The following is a 27165-nucleotide window of genomic DNA, read 5'->3' on the forward strand; positions in this document are numbered from 1 at the left end:
AGGAACACTTTTACACTGTTGGTGGGATTTTAAACTAGTTCAACCATTGTGGAAAACAGTATGATGATTCCTCAAGGATCTAGAACTAGAAGTACCATATGACCCAGTCATCCCATTACTGGGTATATACCCAAAGGATTATAAATCATGCTGCTCTAAAGACACATGCACACGTATGTTCATTGCAGCACTATTCACAATAGCAAAGACTTGGAATCAACCCAAATGTTCATCAGTGACAGACTGGATTAAGAAAATGTGGCACATATACACCATGGAATACTATGCAGCCATACAAAAGGATGAGTTTGTGTCCTTTGTAGGGACATGGATGCAGCTGGAAACCATCATTCTTAGCAAACTATCGCAAGAATAGAAAACCAAACACCGCATGTTCTCACTCATAGGTGGGAACTGAACAATGAGATCACTTGGACTCGGGAAGGGGAACATCACACACCAGGGCCTATTATGGGGAGGGGGAGGGGGGAGGGATTGAATTGGAAGTTATACCTGATGTAAAGGATGAGTTGATGGGTGCTGACGAGTTGATGGGTGCAGCACACCAACATGGCGCAAGTATACATATGTAACAAACCTGCACATTATGCACATGTGCCCTAGAACTTAAAGTATAATAAATAAATAAATAAAAACAAAAAAACAAAACAAACAAACAAAAAAACAAAAACTAAAGGGGTTCACATTCGGGGTGGGGGGGGGCGGAAACATTGGCTCCTTCTTACCAAGCCTCTACTTATCTACTCCACTCAATACATGCCAGAAAGCCTTTCTTACAAACATCACTTTTCTCTATATCTCCAAATGCTTACTAATCCTTAAGCCATACTGGAGAACCTGTTTATTTTCTTTAATATATGTAACGAACATCATTCTACATCAATGAATGAATAGTACTCATTTTAAGTAGCACAATGGTATGATATTATTTGGGTGCACTATAATTTACTTACCCAATTCTTTATTATGCATTTGTTTCTAAATTTTTATGACAATATGTAATACTGTGATAAGCAGTCGAGTACATATATATTTATGAATTATATTTTAGAATTATATTTATATATTTTAGAATGTTCTAATGTTTTCTTAGATAAATTATTATTTTTTAGAAATGAGGTCTCACTCTGTTGTCCAGGCTGAAGTGCAACGGCACAATCATAGCTCACCGCAGCCTCAAACTTCTGGGCTCAAAAGATCTTCCCGCCTTAGCCTCCTGAGTAACTGGAACTACAGGCATGTGCCACTAAACCTTGCTAATTTTTACCATTTTTTCGTAGAGACAGGGTCTCGCTATGTTCCCCAGGCTTAGATAAATTATTTAATGTAGAAGTAGAGAAAACACAGAACAAAAAAGTATGCATTTTTAATGATACATTTTTACCATATTGTCGAAAAATTTATAACAATTTGCATCCTACCAATACCACATGAGAATATCCTCACCAACATTGAGTATAATTCTTTTTTACTGCTTGCCAATTCAATAAATTCCTGCACTTCTAAAATACATGCGAAGACTTCTCTTTTATGACAAGTCTTATGTCTCAGAAATTAATATATTTTAGTATATATCACCTAGAAAATTTAGTACATGAAAAAGTTAAAGTCAATTGGTATATTTCTAAGTTCTCTGGTTCCCTCTAGAATGCAATAATTTCTTTTAAATTGTAAATTTCCTCTGTCTTATTCACCACTAGGACCTAAAATAATGAATTTTAAATAATGTTATAAAAGGTATCGCATGGAAAAGATAGCTTATATGTTATTAACCATAATAATAAGAAGAAGAATTACTAAGAATAATAGTTCAGCAAACTTTTAAAGTGTCCTCAAAGAGAGAAGCCTAGTACACCTAATTGTATGTGAAGAGACTAAAGTCAGAACTGGGTTGCATGAGACAGTGATGGAAACGGTGGTTTAGTATTTAACCAGAATACAACACACAAATAGCTTGCAACTGTACACAGGGAAAGATGTATTGCATTTTAATAGTAAAAGAGACATCTAGACAACAAAGAAATAGTTTAATGTCATTTAATTTCCTACTACAGATTTTCTCTCTCTCTTTCCCCCAACCACAAGATGGCGATAGCCACTGGTGAACTCTTGGCTCAGTTGCTGGAAACATCGGAAACAAGCAGTTTGCCCTTAACTGACTTATTAGGCTCCAGGCTCAGTGGTTTTAGCACAGTGATTTCTAACCCTAGCTTTGAAACGATCTGAGAATCTCTATTCCAAATAACTCTCGAGAGCATAGTGGAAAACTCAGAAAAATACCGTCGGTTTCTATTAACTTTAAAAAGAAAGACTGTAACAAAATCAAACAAGATAGGCTTTAGCACTCCAAAAACAAATGAGGATCCATACAGTGGTGATATGGCCTCCTTTGGCTAAGCCTGGTAAACCAGTGATATGTGACTGAAACAGAAGATTAGCCTAGAAGAAAGAAGACTTAGAAGGTAGCTAACAGCAGTCTTCAAATACCTGAAAGGCAACCGCTACAAAAAAAAGTATTTTGTTTAAATTTATTTTGGGCAATTGGTCAAAAATGATGGCCATGTATTAGAGGGAGGCCATCTAACAACAGCAGATTATCTCCATTAATTCCACAGTGTCAGGTACTGTTCTAGGCACAAATGAACACCTGATCATTGTCCTACATTCCAAAAGAAGAGTGTGACTTTATATTAAATAACCACATTTCACACTAGGAATAGGGGAAAAGAGAAGTTGTGCTACAAATACAACTAAAATGTAAATATCCACAATGATTACCAGTGTTTACTCCTCACTTACTGTAAGACTGTTACAGTTTCCAGTGTGAAATAATGGCATTAAAAATAGCTTGCAACATTCTCATTACTTAGTTTCAATTGCACTAACACAGATCATAAGAAGATTGCATAAGCCAAAATTCATTTTAACTTTGTCTTTAAATGTCCCTCAGTAAATTTTAAGGCAATGTTACTGACTCAAGTGTACAAGGAAAGCCAGGGATTTGAAAGTTTTAAAAAACCTGTATGGCTTGACTACACTATAAGCTAGACTATATCCTAGAGCAGAGCTGTCCACTGCATTTTTCAGCATGGTAGCCACTAGTTATGGGCTCTTAAATGCTTGGAATCAGGTTAGTGAGGTCAGAAACTTCCTTTTTTGATTTTGTTTAATTTTAATTGGTTTAAACTTCAAAAGCAACATGTGGCTGGTGACTATCATACTAGACAGCATGGCTCTAGAAATAGGTGAACAATAGTATTTGTTAAACAGAAACTTTCTGGAGAGAAGAAGAGCAATGGTGAGATAGCAACCACAAGATGGAACTGACACGTAGCTATTTCTAAGTGAGTCACTAAATGAAAAGTCAAATGAAAGATCTCTAGAAAAGTACTCTAAACCTGCTGTAGCCAAATGAGTAAGTTACATTTTGTATGTAAGAGGGTTTTTCTGCTATCTTTGAATCTTTGTATTCTATTCGTCTTCTCATATATCAAATGATGTGCTTTCTTACCTTTTCAGGCTTCTTTAAAATTTATCTTTAGAGATTCATTAAACTTACATTTGATAGAGTAGTAAAGAGTTACAAATAGATTTTCACCCAATACATTCCATAGAAAAGAGGAGACAGGGGAAACTGTCTTAGAGCAACATAAGACCAATGACTGGGGTGATAACACAACCACTCCAGCGAATCTGCTATCTTCAGAAAGTGGTCTCCGAAGCCGAGTAAACACGACTTTAATTGGCATGCATAAGGAAAATACTGGAATCTGTTTACATTTAATGTTTTAATAAAAGAAACATAAGCTGTTAAGCCTTGTCTTATTTAGGACTTGAATTAATATTAATGCCCTCACTCAATCTACCCTTCACATGATCACAAATCTGAGAAGGCACTTGAGACATCCTGAAGGAAAACTGGGAGTTTCAAGACAGAAAAACACTGACACTGGTCACTGGGTTCCTTCATTTGCTTCAATTTTCCATTTATTGCCTTTATATTTGGCCATTTAGATGAATTTTCAGAGTGTATTGTTTTAAAGTGTAAAATATTTACGATTCTTCAGGAGATGGTGTGTGACCCAGAAAATCTTCCCCCATAAAGATTCTCTGATTATCTCAAAATGAACTGCTCACTTCCGAGCTTAAAGATAGGTTATATATTGCTTTTTACAAAAAAAGACAAATGTTCCAAATTTGCTGATCTGTTCTGGGATGGCAAGTGGTTGGTTGTCAATAATGTCTATGAAACAGGTATTTTTTTAAAAAAAATTCCTTCAAAGCCATTTTCACAATCCATGAGAAAGTCTTTTCAAGTGAGCATTTTGAAAATGGATATTTGAAAATATTTTCAGTGTTAAGTGGTTTTTGTTGCCAAAACCTATAAATATTCACATACCTCTACAGTTTAAACTTGGAAATGAAATGTCCTAGTTGGCTTTAATATATTTAACACAAAGAGATTCAGTGGGTTTTTAACCTATTCCTTTAAAATATTAAAATGGCCAGCTTTCGAATTAGTTTGCAAGGACCAATTGACATCAAGTAAGATGAAGAATTGCCAGCTGTATCTCTTCAAAGAAAACCTCTGCAAAAATTGGTAGCAAACACAGTTGACAATTTATTACTTCAATTTGGACTGATTTATCCTTGTGAGGAATCTTTTTCAACCATGACAGATATTAAAACTAAGTATAAAAATAAAGTGAACTTAGAGACCTCTGAATCACTGCATTACTAAGTATTAAACAAAGATTTTCAAAAATTATGACATAATCATAAGTCTCACTAAAAATTTTATAAAAATTATGAGTCAATTCTATTGCTATAAAAATACAAGTATTTTAACAAAGTAATGTAATTTACATTAAAATGTTATTTCATCTTCATCTCAACCTTGTAAAATTTTCTGATTTATAATATACTTAACACAAAAATATACCAAAAAATGTATATACGCTCTAAATTTAAAATATGTATATACCATGGACTGATATTTAAAAGGTATTTACTAATGGAATATAACCAAAGAGTTTCCAGGATACTCTCCTAATATTTCCTATTTCAAACAACTTTTTTTTAAACTTCTTATAGTGGAAACAAAGCAAAAGAAAATATTTAAAACAAAAATTAATATCAATTAATTTTATGTTTAAACTATTCTGTAGGAGAGGATGTGAAAACTGACCAAGCCCATTTTGCAGTAATCTAGATTAGTTATGAAGACATGTCCTTCGAAAAATGCTTACTGGCCTCCTAGACCTTATGAAGACCTAAACCCACTGAGAGATTATTTTCTTCACAAACCATTGCATGCCTTTCTAAAATGCTCCTGAGGCTTTTGTCATTGCTTCCATATCACTTATCTGTTTCCAACATCAGACCTGATATTCTGGTTGTAAAGTTTTCAGCCTAGAGGCTGAAAAGTTTTCCAACATCACTAGAAAAATTTTACAGTGAAAAGTCTGCCTCATTTATAACTTTGAAATTTGTAACTTTGTCTATTGTTTACAAGAGAAGAATGTCAAACATCAGCAAGATAAAACCCACTGTAAACCAAGATGAGTGTCTTTATTTCTAACGAATGGACATTCATAAAGACAGGACCCTACATCCCACAAATGTGGATCATGTTAAGTGCTTCCCAAAATAAGCCTGTTACAAAGAATAAAGTAGAGCCAGAACACATGAAAAATGCCACAAGCGAGAGATGTTTCTTTCTGTTTTCCCAAGCAGTAAAAACCTCCAGAGAAGCCAGCTTCTAATCTCTAACTCACATTTGTATGGGAAAGGGACTGAAAAACTATTCCCAGTAACTACACTGAGGATGTGGCCCAGAACTGTTGCAGGTGCCTAGAGCGATCAGCACAAACTATACAACCTTAGAGAAGCCCAATAAAATGTGTGAAGAGTTCCAGGACAGACCTGTGCAGGGAAGACTACCCCATGAGGGCCTCCTGAGCATAGCCAAGACACAAAGATTCTTTACTCCCAACTCCAGTACCTGGGCAACAAAAGGTGGCAAAAGGGACACAGACTGCAAGTTGAACATACACTCTGTAGATCCATTGTTTTGATATTGCTTTTCGATCACTTAGCCTCTTTCTACAATATTTTCTAATGAAATTGTAGAATATTTTTCCACCTTTTTCAGTAGGAATTTAATAAATATAATGCTCCCATATATAATCCCCAAAGTTATAAATTTCAACCTAATCTTTGTTAATCAGAAGAGAGGATAAAATTTAACTTGAAATAACCTAGTTTATCTCAAAGCTTTAAAAAGACACAAAACCCAGAAAATTAATCATCCTGATGCAATGAAAATAAATCAATCTTCCAAAAGGAAAAAGAGGTTCTTGTAGTATGACCATCTAGTCAAATAAACAGATGCACTGTAAGGACACAAAACTACACCATGATTATTAGAGGCAAGCAGCAACTTTAACAAACTGAAAAGTAAGTATCTCCTTATTTCTAGGCAGACTGCTTGTTGAACCACCCAGGAGCACCACTAACACAAGGCTATATAGAAATGAACACACACAGATCAATATCCACAATATGACACCCATGCAGAAAAAAGTCCACTCTGGCTAAAAGACAACACTAAGTGGCTGTCTGCTCTTAACAGAAGAATATTGCTGTAGACATTGGCATGGAGATAATAATCAGGCTAAAGATATTCACCAAGCCAAGCAATTGAAATTCATATCTTAGAAATGCCCGAATCATCCTAAGTGGAGGCTCAGAAATGTTCAAAACCCTAAGAACATTTAAAGGAGACCAAAAGAAGAGCTCAATTTTGTGAGTTAGCAAGGCGGAAACATTAACTGTGGATGGCAATCTCTGTGGAGGTGTATGGAGATGTGGGAGGAGGGGTGTGGATATGAGGGAATGGGGGGGCTGTGGGAATGTATTGACGAAGTAGGGGATCATCAGGATATGGTGGAGAGATGTGATAGATTTAGAGGGATATGGGGCATTATGGGGGCTTCTTACGGTTTGGGGGCAAGAGGATTGAGGGATGCTGTGGAGAGTGTGGTGGCAGGGTGGAAGTATGTGTTGAATGCATGGTGGATGTGGGAAACAGTGAAAAGATATTTAGGAGTGTGGGAGTACAGGGGTATGTGGGTTGTGTGTGGCAGGAGTATGCATGGTGGGTGTATACATGGTAAATAATCAATGGGCATATATACGTGTATATGCATGCATATATACCTGTACACCTGTCTGTGCATTTTTTTGTGTGTAATGGTACAAATAAGTGCTTATTGCTAAATTTCCTTCTGATTTAAAATTCATTCCTTAAAAATTACACTATGTACAATCACCTTTCACAAATGGCAAAAATTCAAATTAAAGATGTAAATTACTACATTTGTGGAAATATCCCCTCTGTTTTAAATAAAGCAAGCTGACTTTCCTCACAAAGTCATGGAATCAATGTTGGAATAGCCCAACTATTTAAGATCAAGAACTTTATTGTATGTTTATTTCACAGTTTGAGGACCTTGAAAATGGACTACTAAAAATGAAATCACTATTATGTCGTCATATTTCTTCTCTGAAACTACAAAAGACACGTGATAGTCTTATTTCCAGAAGCATGATCTCTATGCCTGTTTCCTATCAACCAGAGTTATCATCAAATTTAGCATGAATAGGGACTAAAAACTGAACAAATACACACACATATACACAATTCCTTTCCAGGACCCTGTACAGTGTTTTCTCCTTGTTTTCAAAATTGCCCCACCATACCTTGTCTAGTGCTCTTCTAGCAGATAGCAGTGTGTCTGAATGAATACCACCAATATTTCAATAAGCATCATATTCCATAAAAACAGGCATAATTTGACCCTTCCTGGGACTGATTTCTCATCTCAGGACTATTTTAAATTTCCAGCCCATTTTGAAGAATAGGGCCAGGCTTTGACTGAAGTCAAACTTCAGATGTAATTGTAGTTTTGGCCTTCTTTCAGTCCCCAAATGAAGTTATTCTACACAAATTTTATTTTCTACTCCTAGTTCAGTTCATTTGGCAGCACTGAGACTTACAAAGATTTTGTTCCCAGTAAGATGCCTCTTGTTCATTTACCCCCACAAATATAACATATTCAAAATAACATATTTCTGAGCTTAAAAATGATTTTATTTTCATCTTCTTACCTCTGAATTATTGAGGTGGCATTTATGAGTTCCTGAAAACCAGCCATCACTTGAGCATTGGTCAATGTCCACTTTCTGAAGATTTATGTCAACTTTCATGACACCCCTAGAAACAGAAAAGGATAAAAAGAACAAATTAATCTGGGCATTTATGATTTCTCTGTACTTTATCCTTGAAATTATAAAATTATCATAAAGAACATGCCAAAAATTGTCAAATTGCCCACTCATATTCAACCAAAGTGTACCAAGAGAAGACACACAGTAGAAGAAAATCATTAAGTATTGGCTTTATGTAAGTCCAAAGGCAGGGAGCTGTCTTCACTTCCTTATATAATGGCTGGTACATGATAGGTGCTCAATAAATATGTGTTGATTGCCTGAACTCCAGGACGATATTGCTCTAGACATGGCAGAAAATGTGACTGTAAAATAACACTTGCTCTCAGAACCTCTTCTAGTAAAGTAAATTGAAATAAAGTCTTCGGTTTATTTCTTTCTACTCCTATTTCCCATTGCAGGGCTAGGAAGATTGGGGAGTAGGGAGGACAGTATCAGCAAATAAGCATCTCATTCCTCTGATCTCCCATCCTAATAACTCGAAACAGCTCTTTATGTCTCCCAGTGTTCCGCGTTACACATAGAGATTTGCCTCACTACAGAAATGCTGACTATAATTTTTTTCTTTTAAATCTGGAAACGAAGAGGCTGCATTTCGCTTAGCCATTTGAGAAGTGTCACTAAGAAAGACAACTCACAAATTCAGAGCCAGGCAAAAGCTAAATTCCAAAGAAAGCTCCAAGTTGGTCTAAAATTCCTCCACTTCCTCCAACCAACTTTCTCTCTATATTTTCCTAAGATTCCCTCCTTTCTATTTTTCACCACCAGCATCACCACTAGCAGCAGTTGCTGCAGAAATAGCTGTCCAACATTGAACTATCACACATGGACTTTACTGAAATAAATATTCTGCATCCTGGGCCCTGAAGCTTTATAATGTAGTTTTTCATAAACTTAAGTAAAGTATATATACTCCACTAAAAACTACTCAAATAAAAACACATTTTCAAGGACTCACACCCCTAATTTAAACAATTTTTCATTATGATATCATTCATATATATAAAACATAAAAGTAGGCTCAAATTCCTGATTGTATAGCTCCTGTAGCAACAAGGAATCCCACAGAATTACAAAATAAATGCAAACAAAACTATAAAACCAACAAAAACCAAATTTAAAATATTCATTTAAGAAAACCAAACCTTATGCTTTGCCAAAACAAAGTCACCTCTCAAAACAGGCATATAGTACTGACTGCTAGTTCAGCAATCTTATTTTACCACACATCTTATGACTCATTTCTCTCATCTCTCTTCTCCTTTTAAACTACTGTGAAGCATTCTAACAGAATGGCTTAATGCCATTTGGGCTTCCTTTGGGGTGAATAAATCATTTCTTTTTTCAGTCTGCCTGTGTTCTTTTCCTTAACCTGTGAGAAAAGTACTACATTACCTAGTGCCTACATGCTCAAAAGATACACAGAAACAAATAGGGACACTAAGACTTCCTGCCAGTATTTGGTTTATCCAGATAATCCAGAATACGTTTGAGTTGATTTTCCAGATGATCGGAGAAATGAAAACCCAAAGATTGCAGAAAACACGCTGATCATTCAGAAATATAGACCCCATCTTGCAAAATATTACTGTTGTGGGCCATAAGGCAATAAAACACATGTTTATGTGATAAATGAATGGATTTCCAAGTAACCTAATGCCTTAACCCAGTTCACTCCTTTCCTCTTTCAACAAATATTTGCTTGGTATGTGCATATCACTGTAAGACACACTATGTACGACAGAAAGGCAAACCTACCCCCAAGGAACACTAAAAGACATAAGACATTTTGAAAATGACCAAAGTATTTAATGGACAGTGGATACTAAATTCTGGAGGATTTGGGGAACTATCATTTGGAGTGAAGTAGGGCTTCAATCACCATTTGTTGACATACTGACTGCTTTCACCACTAGAACCTTCCATTGAACTACATTCCACAAAAGTTAATCCAATCATCTAAGCCCACTTCTTATTCTACTTTATGCTCTTTGGAAATAACATTCTTTCATTCATTCAGTAGATACTCAGTGAGTGCTTACTATGTGCCAGAATTTTTCTTGGTTTTTGAAATGCATCAGTAAGTAGGAACATAAAATCCTGCCTTCATAGAACTTAATTCTAGTGTGGGATAGAGAAATAGGTAAAATAAATGACTAAATTAGACTATATTTTACAAAAAAAAAAAAAAAGTTCCATGGGGAAAACAACTTCAAGCAGATAAAGGGGATGAAATAGAAAACTTTAAAAACAATTTTAAAGGGTGGTCAGGATAAGTCTCACTGAGGTGAAATTTCTTTTTTTTTTTATTATTATACTTTAAGTTGTAGGGTACATGTGCATAACGTGCAGGTTTCTTACATATGTATACTTGTGCCATGTTGGTGTGTTGCACCCATCAACTCGTCAGCACCCATCAACTCATCCTTTACATCAGGTATAACTCCCAATGCAATCCCTTCCCCCTTCCCATAATAGGCCCCGGTGTGTGATGTTCCCCTTCCCGAGTCCAAGTGATCTTATTGTTCAGTTCCCACCTATGAGTGAGAACATGTGGTGTTTGGTTTTCTGTTTTTGCAATAGTTTGCTGAGAATGATGGTTTCCAGCTGCATCCATGTCCCTACAAAGGACACAAACTCATCCTTTTTTATGGCTGCATAGTATTCCATGGTGTATATGTGCCACATTTTCTTAATCCAATCTGTCACTGATGAACATTTGGGTTGATTCCAAGTCTTTGCTATTGTGAATAGTGCTGCAATGAACATACGCGTGCATGCGTCTTTATAGCAGCATGATTTATAATCCTTTGGGTATATACCAAGTAATGGGATGGCTGGGTCATATGGTACTTCTAGTTCTAGATCCTCGAGGAATCGCCATACTGTTTTCCATAATGGTTGATCTAGTTTACAATCCCACCAACAGTATAAAAGTGTTCCTATTTCTCCACATCCTCTCCAGCACCTGTTGTTTCCTGACTTTTTAATGATTGCCATTCTAACTGGTGTGAGATGGTATCTCATTGTGGTTTTGATTTGCACTTCTCTGATGGCCAGTGATGATGAGCATTTTTACATGTGTCTGTTGGCTGTATGCATGTCTTCTTCTGAGAAATGTCTGTTCATATCCCTTGCCCACTTTTTCATGGGGTTGTTTTTTTCTTGTAAATTTGTTTCAGTTCTTTGTAGGTTCTGGATATTAGCCCTTTGTCAGATGAGTAGATTGCAAAAATGTTTTCCCATTTTGTAGGTTGCCTGTTCACTCTGATGGTAGTTTCTTTTGCTGTGCAGAAGCTCTTTAATTAGATCCCATTTGTCAATTTTGGCTTTTGTTGCCATTGCTTTTGGTGTTTTAGACATGAAGTCCTTGCCCATGCCTATGTCCTGAATGGTATTACCTAGGTTTTCTTCTAGGGTTTTTATGGTATTAGGTCTAACATTTAAGTCTCTATTCTGACTCAACACAGTACAAGGTATAATTAGAGCAGGTTTATAAAAACACTCTGAATCACCAGTATCATAAAGCTTCTCACCGGACTACTGTTGTCTAATACATTTTGGTTTTCTTTCTTGACTGTCTTATTTGGAAAGTATTTGCAATTGGCAAACTAATCAATATGCATTTCTACTCATTCCACAATTGCTGGTAATAATGAGGTCAAGTTTTTCTCAACAATTTTGCCATGGCAGTTCAGTTCCCAGACAGTGGAATTCCAGCTTACTCAGACATCGGCTAACTTGGAAAATAAAAAGCTGCAATTACCGTGGTGGTTTCCTTCCCTGGGGAAAACTGACTTCAGAAAAAGGCAACTCAACTGACTGAAAGCTTTCGCCCTTCATTCCAAGTTCATACATGGAAACTAAAAAGTCACCGCAGACCTCAAGCCCAGCTTGTGAAGCATTCCAGATTGTGCAAAACCATGGAAGATAATGAGCTATGTTTCCCAGCTGGGAAATCAACACTGAGGCTTCTTCATTAGAGCCTAAGCCTGGGCGCCTACAGACTTATAAAACCCTAGGGGAAGGTGCTGTAGACTTCCTGTCCGGGGGAAGCGGAGGTTTTGGGAATATAACAGAAAGAAAACCCTCTCTTCGTAGGGAAGAGCATCCTGCCAAAAGGGACGCGAAGATCCAACACCCAAGGACCCATGTGTCCCATCACAGACCAGGCCTGGCGAGAGCCCCATCGGGCCTGCGCCCTGCATCCCCTGAGTGGGCATCTCAGGGGTGGAAGTGTTCCTGGGAAATTCTGAGGGTGAGAAAGCTGGCTGCTGTTTCATGGCCTCAGGACACGAAAGTGAGGGTCAAAAAATAGCCTGTAAGTGGCCTCCAGAGAATGGAAAATATAGCAAATAGGATCCCCCAAACACCTGGGTGCTCAGCTACACTGCAGACCAGCATTTTCCTCTATTTGTCCATCAATAGAACAACAAGCCCAAAGCAGGATTCAGCCCATCAGACACCATTTCCCTACTGGTCTTTCTCTGTGAATGGACCTCCAAGTCAAAGCAATGGCCAAGTGCCAGAGGTTGGACTCCCTTTGTGCTTCTTGTATCTTGACCCTTCTCTTCCATATGCATGGCCACTGCCTTGCTCTAGGCCCTCATCTTTCCCGGGTTAAAAATGTTTAATAATAGCATACTCTTGGGTCCTGTTTGACATTGCTCCAAGTAAAGATCCTGGTTTGTAGCTCTTGACGTTTGTATGGTGTAGGGACCTTCTTTAAGAAAAACAAAATAATGAATACACATTTAAGTGACAAGATGACCTTTGGCCCTAGGTCTTTGGGTGATAGCTGTTGGATGGGTAGGCACCATTGGCATTAAGAGTATTACCAGAAGCCATTTCTATTCCAGAATGACCAGTAACTTCACTATATACAGAAGTGACCACAAACAACTTTAATATATATTTCTAAACCCAGACTAAAACAAAAATCCTAAACTTCCTCTTAACCAGTTTGCAAAACTGCCCACAGCCTAGGAAAAGTGTAATGGAGGCACATTATACCAGAAAGAGACCATTGCATTCAAAATATCTTATTTTTGCCAATTTTACAAAAACAGTTGACCACAAAACTCATTTCTAGTACCCATTCCAGGATTTTAGAAAGTTCCCATGCAAGTAAGGGTTGCTGAAGCCGAAGAATCATATACTACTTTCTATGTAATATTTGAAACATATAAACCCAATCCTGACAATTCCCTATTTGAAATCAGTATTGCTCACTTTCCTAAAGCTTAAAATCCAAGTTCCCTGGAATGACATAATCAGGGCCCTGCTACTTCCAACTTCTCCAACCACTCTCATGCATATATTCCTTGTTCCAGACAATTCAGAACTACATTTAGAGTCCTAAAAAATTCATGCTATCTCAAACCATTGTTTCATAGATGCCTTTATACATGAAGTCCCTTTGCCTAAAGTATGCTTTACATTATACCTTCTACCTGGCCACTTTATCAAGCCTCCCATGAACTCCAAGTCTGATATGGAAGACAGTCCCTTATTCTCCCATAATACACTGTGCTTACCTTCTTCATATCAATTAGCACGCTATATTATGATATTTGATTTTCAATGATATGTTTTCCCCACTGAAATTTCCACGGTCTATATCTTTTTTTTAACATTTTTCCTCAGCTCCTAAATCAGCCCACAGCCAAAAATTAACTTTGGAGGAATTGCAGACACAAGAGAAGCAAGGAGTAGCTACACCAACATCCCACCCCCCCCAGAAAAAAAATACCCAAGCAAATTGAAAATATCATAAACTGCTATGGAGGAATGGATAGAGAGAAAGACTGGATAGACTGATGGAAAGACTTGAAATTCTGCTTTTCTCCCTCCCCATGTTACCTTGGACAATAATTTTTCTGCTCCGTCACTGCAAAAAAAAGGGACAGTAACAGCCTATGTGGTCAATATTGATGGGATATCAAGGTAGAAGTTCTGCTGAAATAGATTGATGAAAACAGGTGCCTGTAGATCAGCTGCCGTCAGTCACTCACTTCTAACAATAGACAGCCAGAACAGAATCCAGTGCCTAGAAATGGATTGTTGCCATAATGAAAACTCTAAACCTATGCCAGTGACTTTGGGACCAAGCAAACGCTGAAAGGGCCTCAGTGATGGTTAATGAAAGTGGGAATCTGTTGGTGAGTTTTGAAGGACAATGAAGACAATGTTATTGGAGGCAGGAACAAAAGGGACTTTTGTTATATAGTAAGTAGAAAGTTTGACAGCACCATCCCCTGTGAACAAGTGAATTTGTAGATCCGGCTGAGGAAGTTTCTAGACAAATGCAGAAATGCTACACCTGGCTCTTTCTAGCTGCCTCTGATAAATATAAAAAGACATGGACTAAAGAAGGGGCTGGTTCATGGTTTTATGTTTTGGCTTTTTGAGACAGAGTCTCTGTCACCCAGGCTGGAGTACAATGGCACGAACTCAGCTCACTGCAACCTCCACCTCCCCCGGTTGAAGTGATTCTCCTGCCTAAGCCTCCGGAATAGCTGGGACTACAGGTACGCACCACCATGCCCTGCTAATTTTTGTATATTTAGGAGAGATGGGGTTTCACTATGTTGACCAGGGTGGTCTTGAACTCCTGACCTCAGGTGATCCACCCACCTCAGCCTCCCAAAGTGCTAGGATTACAGGCTTGAGCCACTGTGCCCAGCCATGTTTTGGCTTTTTAATTGTGGTAAAATATACACAACAGAATTTACCATCTTAACCATTTGTAACGTATGCTTTTATAGTATTGAGTATATACATATTATTGTGCAACCAATCTTGGGAACTCTATTCATCTTGCAAAACTGAAACTCTGTTCCCTTTAAATGACAAATCCCTATTCCCCAACTCTGCCAAGCTCTTGGATTAAAACTACCTTTCTCTCTCTATGAATTTAACTACTCTAGTTCCTCATATATGTGGAATCATACATTATTTGTCTTTTCATGACTGGCTCATTTCACTTAGTATAATGTCCCCAAGGTTCATCCATGTTGTAGCATGTGTCAGAATTTCCTTCCTTTTTAAGGCTTAACAAGATTCCATTTTTTATATACACCACATTTTGTTTAGCCATTCATCTGTGGTGGGCCCCTGGAGTTCCTTCCCCTTTTGGCTATTGTAAATAATGTTGGTATGTAGCTGCTTAGATTTTTAACAAAATTTAGAAGAAATAGAAAAAGCCAGGACTGCTGAATTTGAAATAAAACTTTCTCCAGAAACACAACAAGCAAATAAAATATGGTGTATTAGTTTGTTAAGGCTGCCATAACTAAGCATCTCAGACTGGGTGATTTGAACAACAGAACTTTATTTTCTCACAATTCTTTAAGCTAGAAGTTTAACATAAAGGAGTCGGCAGAGTTGCTTTCTTCTGAGCTCTCTCCTTGACTTGTAAATGGCCATCTTCTTGTGTCTTCACATGGTCTTCCCTCTGTGCGTGTCTGTCTCCTCATTTCTTAGGAGGACATCAGTCATACTGGATTAGGACCCACCCTAAATGACCTCATTTTAACTTACTTCTTTAAAGATTCTATCACCAAATACAATCACATTGTGAGATATTGGAGGTTAGGACTGCAACATATCAATTTTTGGAGAACACAATTCATACCACAATATATGGTATCCTGATTTATATCCTGGAACAGAAAAGGGGCATTAGTGGAAAAACAGGAAACCTGAATGAAGCCTGTAGTTAATATTAGCTCCTTACTTTTGATAATTTTACCATGGTTATGTAAGATGTATTACTACAGGAAGCTGTATAAAGAGTATATAGAAACTTTCATTTCTATCTTTACTAATCTTCTGAAAGTCTAAAAGTATTTAAAATACTTTAAAAAACTTCCTAGTTATAGAAAACTAGTTTTAAAAAAATAAAATAAAATAAAATAAATAAGGGAGACTCGGCCTGGCACGGTAGCTCACACCTGTAATCCCAGCACTTTGTGAGGCCGAGGCAGGCGGATCATGAGGTCAGGAGATGGAGACCATCCTGGCTAACACGGTGAAACCCTATCTCTACTAAGGATACAAAAAATTAACCGGGCATGGTGGCGGGCACCTATAGTCCCAGCTACTTGGGAGGCTGAGGCAGGAGAATGGCGTGAACCTGGGAGGTGGAGCTTGCAGTGAGCCGAGATCGCGCCACTACACTCCAGCCTGGGCGACAGAGCGAGACTCTGTCTCAAAAAAAAATAATAATAGTAAGGGATACTCAAGAATTAAAGAGAAAATATGCAAACAGAAAATATGCAAATCATATGCAGAATGAAGAGATAAAAAGGAATGTTTAAAAAGCAGTATTAGGATACATTGTTCTCTAACAAGCTGAAAAACTAAAAGAGAAGGATTAAAAGGATAAGTTGATAGACAATATAAAACGCCAGTTTGCCCCAAAAGGAAGAAAAAAGTTTAATAGTGCAATAAGCATAAAAAATTTAAATCATTCACTTCCCTGAAAACTTCAGGCCTAGATGGCTTTATATACGAATTCTACCAAACTTTTAAGGAACAGTTCTGGTTTTATGTTTTCACAAACAAAAAAGAAAAAGAAAGCCCCACCCAGTTCACTTTACATGATTTTTATTCCAAACCACATGAGGGCAATAAAAAAAAAATTGCAGCCACATTTTATCTATGCATGTAGATTTAAGAGTCTCAAAGAAAATATGGGCTAAACAAATGTTTAAATATATTAAAATAATTATATGTCATGATATAGTGGAATATATATCAGAATGAAAGGTTATTTTAGCACTAGAAAAATATGCCCAAAAAATTCAAAATAGAAGAAATGAGAAAAAATTACTTTAATCAAACTAAAAAGGGGTTTTACAAAGTTCAACAACTTAGTTATTTTTAAAGGCAAGCTACAAATAGAAGGAAACTTTCTTAAATTGGCAAGGCTTGCCTCTAGCAACATTACTCTTAAGGGAGAAATTTTTTAAGATATTCCCTTTAAGGCAAGAATGCTTACTGTGTCACTGATGCTATGTAACATAGTACTGAAATCTTGACTAATACTGTAAGAACCAAAAATACCGAAAAAGAAAAATGAGATGTAAAGATCAGAAGTGAAGATATTAAATTGTCATTATTTGTACATGATATGATCGTTTAAAATCAGTAGATACATGAGAACAATAAGAAAGTTCAGCAAGGTTGCTGGATACCAGATCAAAGAACAAAAAGCATTAGCATTTCTCTATATCAACGATCTCCAGTAAAAAAAAATTTATAACTAAAAAGACAACATTTAAAATAGTAACAAAACCTACAGGCCAGGCATGGTGGCTCACACCTGTAATCCCAGCACTTTGGGAGGCCAAGGCAGGTGGATCACAAGGTCAGGAGTTCGAGACCAGCCTGGCCTATATGGTGAAACTCTGTCTCTACTAACAATACAAAAATTAGCTGGACATGGTGGCAGGCGCCTGTACTCCCAGCTACTCAGGAGACTGAGGCACGAGAATCGCTTGAACCCAGGAGGCAGAAGTTGCAGTGAGCCGAGATGGCGCCACTGCACTGTAGCCCGGGTGACAGAGCAAGACTCCATCTCAAAAAAAAAAAAAAAACAAAAAAAAAAACTATAAATTCTCTAGTAGTTAAGAATACACAAAACCTCTATGGAAAATTTTTGAAAACTCTTAATGAAGAATAATGAATGATTTGAATAAATGGAGAAACATACTGATATGGTTTGTATCTGTGTCCTCGCCCAAATCTCTTGTCAAATTGTAATCCCCATTGTTGGAGGTGGGGACTGGTGGGAGGTGATTGGATCATGGGGGTGGATCCTTCATGAATGGCTTGGCACCATCCCCTCAGTGCTGTTCTTATGATGGTGAGTATGTTCTAGTAAGTTCTGGTTGTCCAAAAGTATGTAGCACACCCCCACTTGCTCCTCCCATGTAAGACGCCTGCTTACACTTTGCCTTCCGCCATGAGTAAAAGCTCCCTGAAGCCTCCCCAGAAGCAGATGCTGCCTTGCTTCCTGTACAGCCTGCAGAACTGCGAGCCAATTAAACCTCTTTTCTTTATAAATTACCCAGTCTCAGGTATTTCTTTATAGTAGTGCAAAATGGACTGACACCCATGCCATTCTCTGACAGGGGATAATTCATTGTAATAAACATGTAAATTCTCATCAAAGTATAAAAACTACCAAAATTCTGTATGAATTTTTGAGAAATAGCTTAAGCCTAGGTAGAATAATAAAAGTCAGTTGTGAAAAAGAAAAAGAGGACTTGCCCAACCAAGTATTAGGACATACTACCCAATTGTGGCAGACTTGGGAAGCCATGGAACCAAATAGAGAGCTCAGAGACAGACACAGGGATATGAGGCATTTATGTTTATGATAAAGGAAGGTAGTATTAGGAACTTGGGCCACTAATGGATAAATATAATAACTGGATCACTACCCAATACCATGTACACAAGTATATTCCAAATGTTAACAACTCGACTGCAAAAGGTAAAACTATCAAGTTAATAGCTGATAACATAAGATAATTTTTTGACAAGATATTAAAAGACTTCATAAATGCTATGGCTTGAATGTGTCCCCCAGAGTTCATGTGTTAGAAACTTCATCCCCAGTGCAACGGTGTTGAGAGATAGGACCTTTAAGAGGTGATTGGTCATAAGGGCTCTGCCCTCAGGAATGGATTAATGTGGTTATTAAGGGAGTGGGTTTGCTATAAAAGCAAATTTGGCCTCCTCTAGTGCACGTGCTCCCTTTTTCTTGTGCATGAGTAAGCTCTCTTGCCCTTTCCCCTCCTGCCACAAGATGACACAACGACAAGACCCTCACCAAGTGGGGCCGCCCAACAATGGATTTCCTGGCCTCCAGAATTGGGAGTCAAATAAATTCCTAATCATTTATTGTGAGCCAAATAAATGTCTAATGATTTTAATCACTATAAATTACCCAGTCTCAAGTACTGTTATAGTGGTAGAAAATAGAATGAGACCAAAAAGAAAAACCAAAAGCATAAACCACAAGGCAAAATTTTGATTAAGTAAAAAACATCAGAAATTTTTTAAAATTCTGGGTTTTTTTGTTTGTTTGGTTGGTTGCTTTTTTTGTTTTTGTTTTTTTGAGACGGAGTCTCCCTCTTTTGCCAGGCTGGAGTGCAGTGGCACGATCTTGGTTCACTACAACCTCCAACTCCCTGGTTCAAGTGATTCGCCTGCGTCAGCCTCCCAAGTAGCTGGGATTACAGGCACCAGCCACCATGCCCCGCTAATTTTTGTATTTTTAGTAGAGACAAGGTTTCACCATGTTGACCAGGATGGTCTCAATCTCCTGACCTTATGATCCGCCCACCTCGGCCTCCCGAAGTGCTGGGATTACAGGCGTGAGCCACCGTGCCTGGCCAAAATTCTGGTTTTCAAGGAAGAACATTATGGACAAAGTTAACTGAAAGATGACATATTGGATGATTTGCAGTGTCTAAAATTTACAAGGATATAATGTCATGAATACACCAAGATTTATTGCAAGTCAACAAAAATACAGGAATTATAATAGGAAGTGGGCAAAGGATATAAACAGTTTACAAAAAAAAGTAAGCCCAACAGGCCCACAAGCATATGAAGAGATGCTTGAGCACATTGGTAATCAGGAATGCAAATTGAAACAATAATGAGATATCACTTCACATTTGTTGGACTGGCAAAAAAAAAAAAAAAAAAATTAGAAAGCTGTATAATGCCAAGTGTTGGCAGGAATGTGAGGCTATAGGAACCCTGCTGGTGGGTCTGGAAACTGAAGCATGCTGTCTAGAAAGTAATTTTACAATATTTAGTAAAATTGAGTTTACCCCTCCCTATGACTCAGAAATCCTGCTTTTGGGTTTCTCTTTCAAAGAAATCCACACTCATTCCTAAAGGGGCACAGAACACACACTATGCAACAGTAGAGAAATGCATTGGTTGTATATGCAGCAACATTAAGAGATTGTCAAAGCAGATTTGTGTGAATAAAATGCAAAATAATGAGGTATCTAGCAACTATTTAATCAAAATTATTTACAAAAAAAAAAAAAAATAGCATGTGAATAAGAGAATACACCGCACAGGATAGTTGTAAATGGGATGGGTTCAACGGAAACAAGATACTTTTTTGGAAATGGAAGAAGAGTGATTTCTTTTCTGTTACTGTGTAACTGAAGATTCTAGATTCATAATTTCATGACTTTTAAGTTTAGCTGAAGTCATCTTTGGGTGTCTTCCTTATCTGGGGCCTCTCATACTAAGAAAACATTGCTCACAAAACACCCTGCATGTCTATCATTTAGTTCATGCCCATAACTACAAAAAGTACAAGAGCACCAAGAACACAGTTCTCCCAGGGCTTTAATGACAGAGAAAATATTTGGCAAATCTACCGCAATTAGGCATGACCTCAGTACCAAAGTACTTGGTGGCTGCTTACTTAGCAAATATAAGCAGATAATCTAGGTTATTTGAGGATAAGGCTAACTTTTCCTCTAACACAACTAAAACTTAAGTCACCAGCCATTGAGCAAACACAGCCAAGGGTCAAGACACCAGAAACTAGATAGGATTTGGAGCCAAAGACTAAAATAGAAATATAATATCAACAGTTAATGTTTCTTTATCTGTAACACTTTTCGGTTATAAAGTAGATTATAAAGTAGATTGTGCGTGTGTGTCCCTACTACATGTAAGGCTCTTTGCTAGGTGGTAGTGCAGATGCAAAGCATAGGATGTCATTCTTTAAAATGGTTTAGTGGGAAGAAAAAAAAAACAGAAGTAAAGATACATTCTATTCATTCATTTACACAAAATGCATTGAGCACTGAATTACCACTGTTGTTCTGCATTCTTTTCAGCCCTCTGATGTGGCATTGTGCCATGATGAGGGTTTTCAAGAACAGGCAATCCAGTAACCAGACACAGATCATTTAAAGGTTTGTCTTATAAGACAAAGAGAGAGAGCGGTACACAGATCTAACAGTAGTCAACAAGAAGAATAAAGGAGAAAGCTATACTCCATACAATTTACATATTACACATAAAAGAGAACTGCCTAAAGAAAACACGAAGTGGCTGGGCGCAGTGGCTCTCACCTGTAATCCCAGCACTTTGGGAGGCCAAGGCAGGCTGATCACGAGCTCAGGAGTTCGAGACTAGCCTGGCCAATACGGTGAAACCCCATCTCTACTAAAAATGCAAAAAAAAAAAAAAATAGCTGGGTGTGGTGGCACACACCTGTAGTCCCAGCTACATGGGAGGCTGAGGCAGAAGAATTGCTTGAACCCAGGAGGTGGAGGTTGCAATGAGCCGAGATCGTACCACTGCACTCCGGCCTGGGTGACAGAGTGAGACTCCATCTCAAAAAAAAAAGAAAAATAGGAAGTGAGCTGCTCTCCTATACAGTCTCCAAGTAATCCCAAACCCATGCTCTAGTGGGTTTGCAGGTTAATTCAGGTGAAAGCAGGTTCGGGACTACCTAATGTGACAGTTTGTAGAAGCCACCGTGTGGTCAGGAAATGTTGAGATGTTCTTGCTGCCAGCACCATGTGACACAGTTCCAATGCTTCTCTCCGTTCTTTTACTTCTCAATTCTATTACACACACACACACACACACACACTCACATAGGACCAGAGTCTCATACTGAGAACAGTGGTTCTGGTGATGAGATGGTTGGTAGAATAATAACATATATACCAATATCAGATGTACAGGATGCAGATTTTGTTTATTCTTTTACAAAAGCCTCTTGAATACCATCATTTCTTTAGTTGTCAATCAACTTTTAAAATGTGTTTTCCTCCTATTTCAATTATAGCGCTGTAGGTAATTGAGATAAAGTTTTCTTTTTTCAAAACTTTCCATTTCTAAATGCAACCTCTGCAAAATTAAAGTAAAAGCAGGAAAAAATAATCTTTGTATGTTTGCTAGAGACGCAAAATTGTTAAAATGTGAAAAACCAAGTGAAGTAACAATGGTTACTAACCCTAACCAATAATAAGCTATGTGACTAATGAATAAAGCAAACATATTCTATAAACCCTGCTCTGTACAGTTGAATATAGCACATGGTAAACATTATATTTTGAACTCCTACAAGTGTTTAGCTCTTTCTAGTTTTCAAGGAACTTTTGACATATATTACCTCATTTTATCTTTACCAAACCACTAGGCATAAAATACATAGTTGTCTTAATGATAGCATAAGAGCAAAATAATATAAAAACAGCTAACCAACATACAGAGAATATTAATTAGGAAAGGTAGCATTTACATTGTTATCTGAGTCCTTAAAGATCTTTTAGATGAAAACACAAAGCCCACTAATCGACCCCAAAACTTACTTGTTCTGAAGCTATCCTTTATGATTCTTTAAGTAGAATCATAAACTCAACCTAGTAGTAAATATAACCTTATGCTCTATCCCAGGAGTCCCTCAACCCCTGGGTCATGGACCGGTACCAGTCCATGGCCTCTTAGGAACAGGCAGCACAGCAGGAGGTGAGCAGCAGGTGAGTAAGCATTACCACCTGAGCTTCACTTCCTGCCAGATCAGCAGTGGCATTCGATCCTCATAGGAGCACAAACACTATTGCGAACTGCATATGAAAGGGATCTATGTTGCATGCTCCTTAAAAGACCCTAATTCCTGATGATCTGAGGTGGAACAGTTTCATCCTGAAACCATCTCCCTTCCCCCACCGTTGATGGAAAAATTGTCTTCCTCAAAACTTAGTCCCTGGTGCCAAAAACATTGGGGACCAATATTCTATCTTATGATTCAGTCTAAAAAGTGGGGGGGGGGGGTGAACAGACTAATAGAGTCACAGCAAGAGAAGAAATCTGTCCAGAAGCACCAAGGAACGAGTCATATAGCAAAAGGGACCTGTTGGGAGAAGCAATCTACCATGGTCCCTGAGCTTCCCATCATGGTCTTGCTGAATATGCCAAGAATGTCAAGTCCTGACTTAGCCACTTGGATCATTTCTAGGCTTGTGTTTTGCAGCGATCAACCTTGAGTGATGAGTTAATGTCTCCCCCCAGACAAAGAGCAGGTTTCTTTCTGCTTAATGTAAAGGCAGTGAATCTCTGAGTTCATAATTCTCCTACTATAATGCAACCTATTCATGTGCAAGTATCCATTATGGGCTCTTTGCATTTCCCCAGTGGGACTTGGGCAAAAGTGGGAACTGACACAGACAGACTTGAAGCTCTAGAATAATTAAGTCCTTTCTCTCTGATCTAGGAGCCTCATGTCTTCTGGCAGCATCCATAAAATAGTGAAGAATTAGCTTGTTAGCTCACAAATAAAATCTAGGTAGGATCTACACAGCACCTTTATAAATCACCTGTCAATCACCCTACCTTCTAGCAAGTAAATTATTTAACCATCAGAAATCAAAGCTGCATTTCTAGTAAACCTTGAATACATGTACATAATAGGCAGCCAGTAAGAATAGTTCTACAAAAGGATACTTAATGAATTTTGAAATATAAGTCAAAACACAGTGTAGGATATTTGGTATACATTTTTGGAAAACAGGAAAATTGTTTTAACATATATGTTTTACAGCAAAGATATATACCAAAATGTTATCAGTTATTAACTCTAAGAATTAAGATTGTGGGTGATTAGAATGTTTTTCTTTTGGTTGATCATTATTTTCTATAATTTCCAAGTGAATAGGTAATTTTATAATAGGAAAAAAAGTTAAACTTTAAAACTAGAAAATAATTATTTCACTCCTTGAAAGTCCTTTAAAGTAACAGATTTCACAGTCTTCCAGACTTTTTCTCTTATACCAATTAAATGGCTTGTTCTTATATTTAATCAACTATTTCTTAAAACTCTGAATATTTAAGAACCCATATTTGGATGTGAACTCAACGTTTGATCAAATGGACTGAACAAATATCTATAGAAATCTCTACCCAAAAACAGCAGAATATACATTCTTCTCATATGCACAAGGCATATACTCTAAAATCATCCAAAGAATCAGCCATAAAACAACCCTCAGCAAATTTAAAAAAAAAAAAAAAACTAAAGTGATACCAAACACACTCTCAGACCACAGTGCAATAAAATAATAGAAATTAATACTAAGAAAATTACTAAAGCTGATAGAATTATATGGAAAGCAAACAACAACCTGCTTCTGAATTTCTGAATAACTTTTGGGTAAAAAATGAAATTAACGCAGAAATCAAGAAATTCTTTAAAACTAATGAGAACAAAGATGCAACATACCAGGATCTCTGGGATACAGCTAAAGCAGTGTTAAAAGGAACGTTTATAGTGCTAACTGCCCACATAAAAAAAGAAAGATCTCAAATTTACAACCTAACATCACACATAAAGGAACTAGAGATGGCATAACAAGAAAAAAGGAAAAAGAAAAAAGGACTAGGGAAACAAGAACAAACAAACCCCAAAGTTAAAAGACAAGAAATAACCAAAATCAGAGCTGAACTGAAGGAAATTGAGACATGAAAAACTATTCAAAGGATCAATGAATCCAGGAGTAGGTTTAGAAAAAAAAAAATAACAAAATAGACCACTAGTTAGACTAATAAAGAAAAATAGAAAAACCAAATAAACACAATTAGAAATGACAAAAGGGACTGTATTAGTCCATTTTCATGCTGCTGATAAATCCATACCTGAAATTGGGTAATTTATAAAGAATAAGAGGTTTAATGGGCTCACAGTTCCACATGGCTGGGAGGTCTCACAATCTTACTGGAAGATGAAAGGCAAATCTTATATTGGTGGCAGGCAAGAGAGAAAATGAGAACTAAGTGAAAGGGGTTTCCCCATATAAAATCATCAGATCTCATGAGATGTATTCACTACCACAAGAACAGTATGGGGGAAGTCATCCTCATGATTCAATTATTTCCCACAGGGTCCATCCCACAACACGTGGGAATTATAGGAGCTACAATTCAAGACGAGATTTGGTTGGGGACACACCCAAACCATATCAGGGACATTACTACCGACCCTACAGAAATGCCAAAAAAACCCTCAGAGACTACTGTGGAACACCTCTGTGCACACAAACTAGGAAACTTATTTAAAAAAACGAATAAATTCCTGAAGACATACAGCCTCCCAGTATTGAACCAGGAAGAAATTGAATCCCTGAACAGACCAATAACAAATTCTGAAACAGACCAATAACAAATTCTGAAGTTAAATCAGTAATAAAAAGCCTACCAACCAGAAAAAGCCCAGGACCAGAAAGATTCACAGTCATATTCTATCAGATGTATAAAATGAAGAGCTAATACCTTTCCTACTAAAACTATTCCAGAAAATTGAGAAGGAAGGACTCCTCCATAAGTCATTCTATAAGGCCAGCATCATCCTGATACCAAAACCTAGCAGAGGCACACATAAAAAACTCTTAAGGCCAATATATTTGATGAACATATATGCTAGCAAAATACTAGCAAACCAAATCCAGCAGCATATCAAAAAGCTAATCTACCATGATCAAGGAGGCTTTCTCCATGGGATTCAAGGTTAGTTCAGCACACACAAATCAATAAATGTGATTCACCACATAAACAGAATTAAAAACAAAAACACATGATCATCTCAATAGAGGCAGAAAAAGCTTTCATTAAAATTCAACATTCCTTTATGTTAAAAACCCTCAACAAACTAGGCATTGAAGGAACATACCTCAAAATAATAAGTGCTATGTATGACACAGCCAACATACTGAATGGGCAAAAAGTGGCAGAATTCCCCTTGAGAATAAGACAGAGATGCCCACTCACAATACTCCTAGAAGTGCTAGCCAGAGCAATCAGGCAAGAGAAAGAAATAAAAGACAATCAAATAGGAAGAGAGGAAGTGAAACTATCTCTGCTTAAAGATGGTATGATTTTATAGCTAGAAAACTCTGTAGTCTCTGCCCAAAAGCTCCTAGATCTGAGAAACAACTTCACCAAAGTTTCAATATACAAAATCAATGCACAAAAATCTAGCATTCCTATACACTAATAACATCTAAGCGAAGACCCAAATCAGAAACACTATCCCATTCACAATTCCCACAAAAAGAATAAAATACCTAGGAATATACTGACCAGGGAGGTAAATGGTCTCTACAATGAGAATTACAAATCGTGGCTCAAAGAAATGAGATGACACAAAAAATGGAAAAATATTCCATACTCATGAAAATCAATATTGTTAAAATGGTCATAGTGCCCAAAGCAATTTACAGATTCAGTGCTAGTTCTATCAAACTACCAATGACATTATTTATAGAATTACAATGTTTTAAAATTCATATGGAACCAAAAAAGAACCCAAATATCCAAGGCAATCCTAAGCAAAAGAACAAAGCTGGAGATATCACATTACCTAACTTCAAACAATACTAGGCTACAGTAACCAAAACAGCATAGTACTGGGGGAAAAAAAACAAAACAAAAAAAAAAAAAACAAAAAAAAAAAACAGATACATAGATCAATGGAACAGAATAGGGAACCCAGAAATAATGCCACATACCTACAACCATCTAATCTTTGACAAAAGATTAGCAATGGGGAAATGACATCCTATTTAATAAACAGTGCTGAGTAACTGGCTAGCCACATGCAGAAGATTTTGACACTGGACACCTTTCTTACACCATATACAAAAATCAATTCAAGATCAGTAAAGACTTGTAAAACCTAAGACTATAAAAACCCTGCAAGATGACCTAGGAAATACCATTCTGGATATAGGCAAGGATTTCATGATGAAGACAAGAGTAATTGCAACAAAAACAAAATTAGACAAATGGAACCTA

The 27165-nt window shown here is 37.2% G+C and overlaps 1 protein-coding gene across 1 annotated transcript in view; it reads right to left on the reverse strand.

Annotated features, from left to right (window-relative positions):
- Nucleotides 1–27165, reverse strand: part of GPR158 (G protein-coupled receptor 158) — a 426327-nt gene that overhangs the window by 377812 nt on the left and 21350 nt on the right. The window contains exon 2 of the mRNA XM_025397555.1: nt 8194–8299. Coding sequence (XP_025253340.1) covers nt 8194–8299 — 106 coding nt within the window. The remainder of the gene's footprint in view (nt 1–8193; nt 8300–27165) is intronic.

The sequence above is a fragment of the Theropithecus gelada genome, chromosome 9, assembly GCF_003255815.1.
Source record: "Theropithecus gelada isolate Dixy chromosome 9, Tgel_1.0, whole genome shotgun sequence".
Taxonomy (NCBI): Eukaryota; Metazoa; Chordata; class Mammalia; order Primates; family Cercopithecidae; genus Theropithecus; species Theropithecus gelada.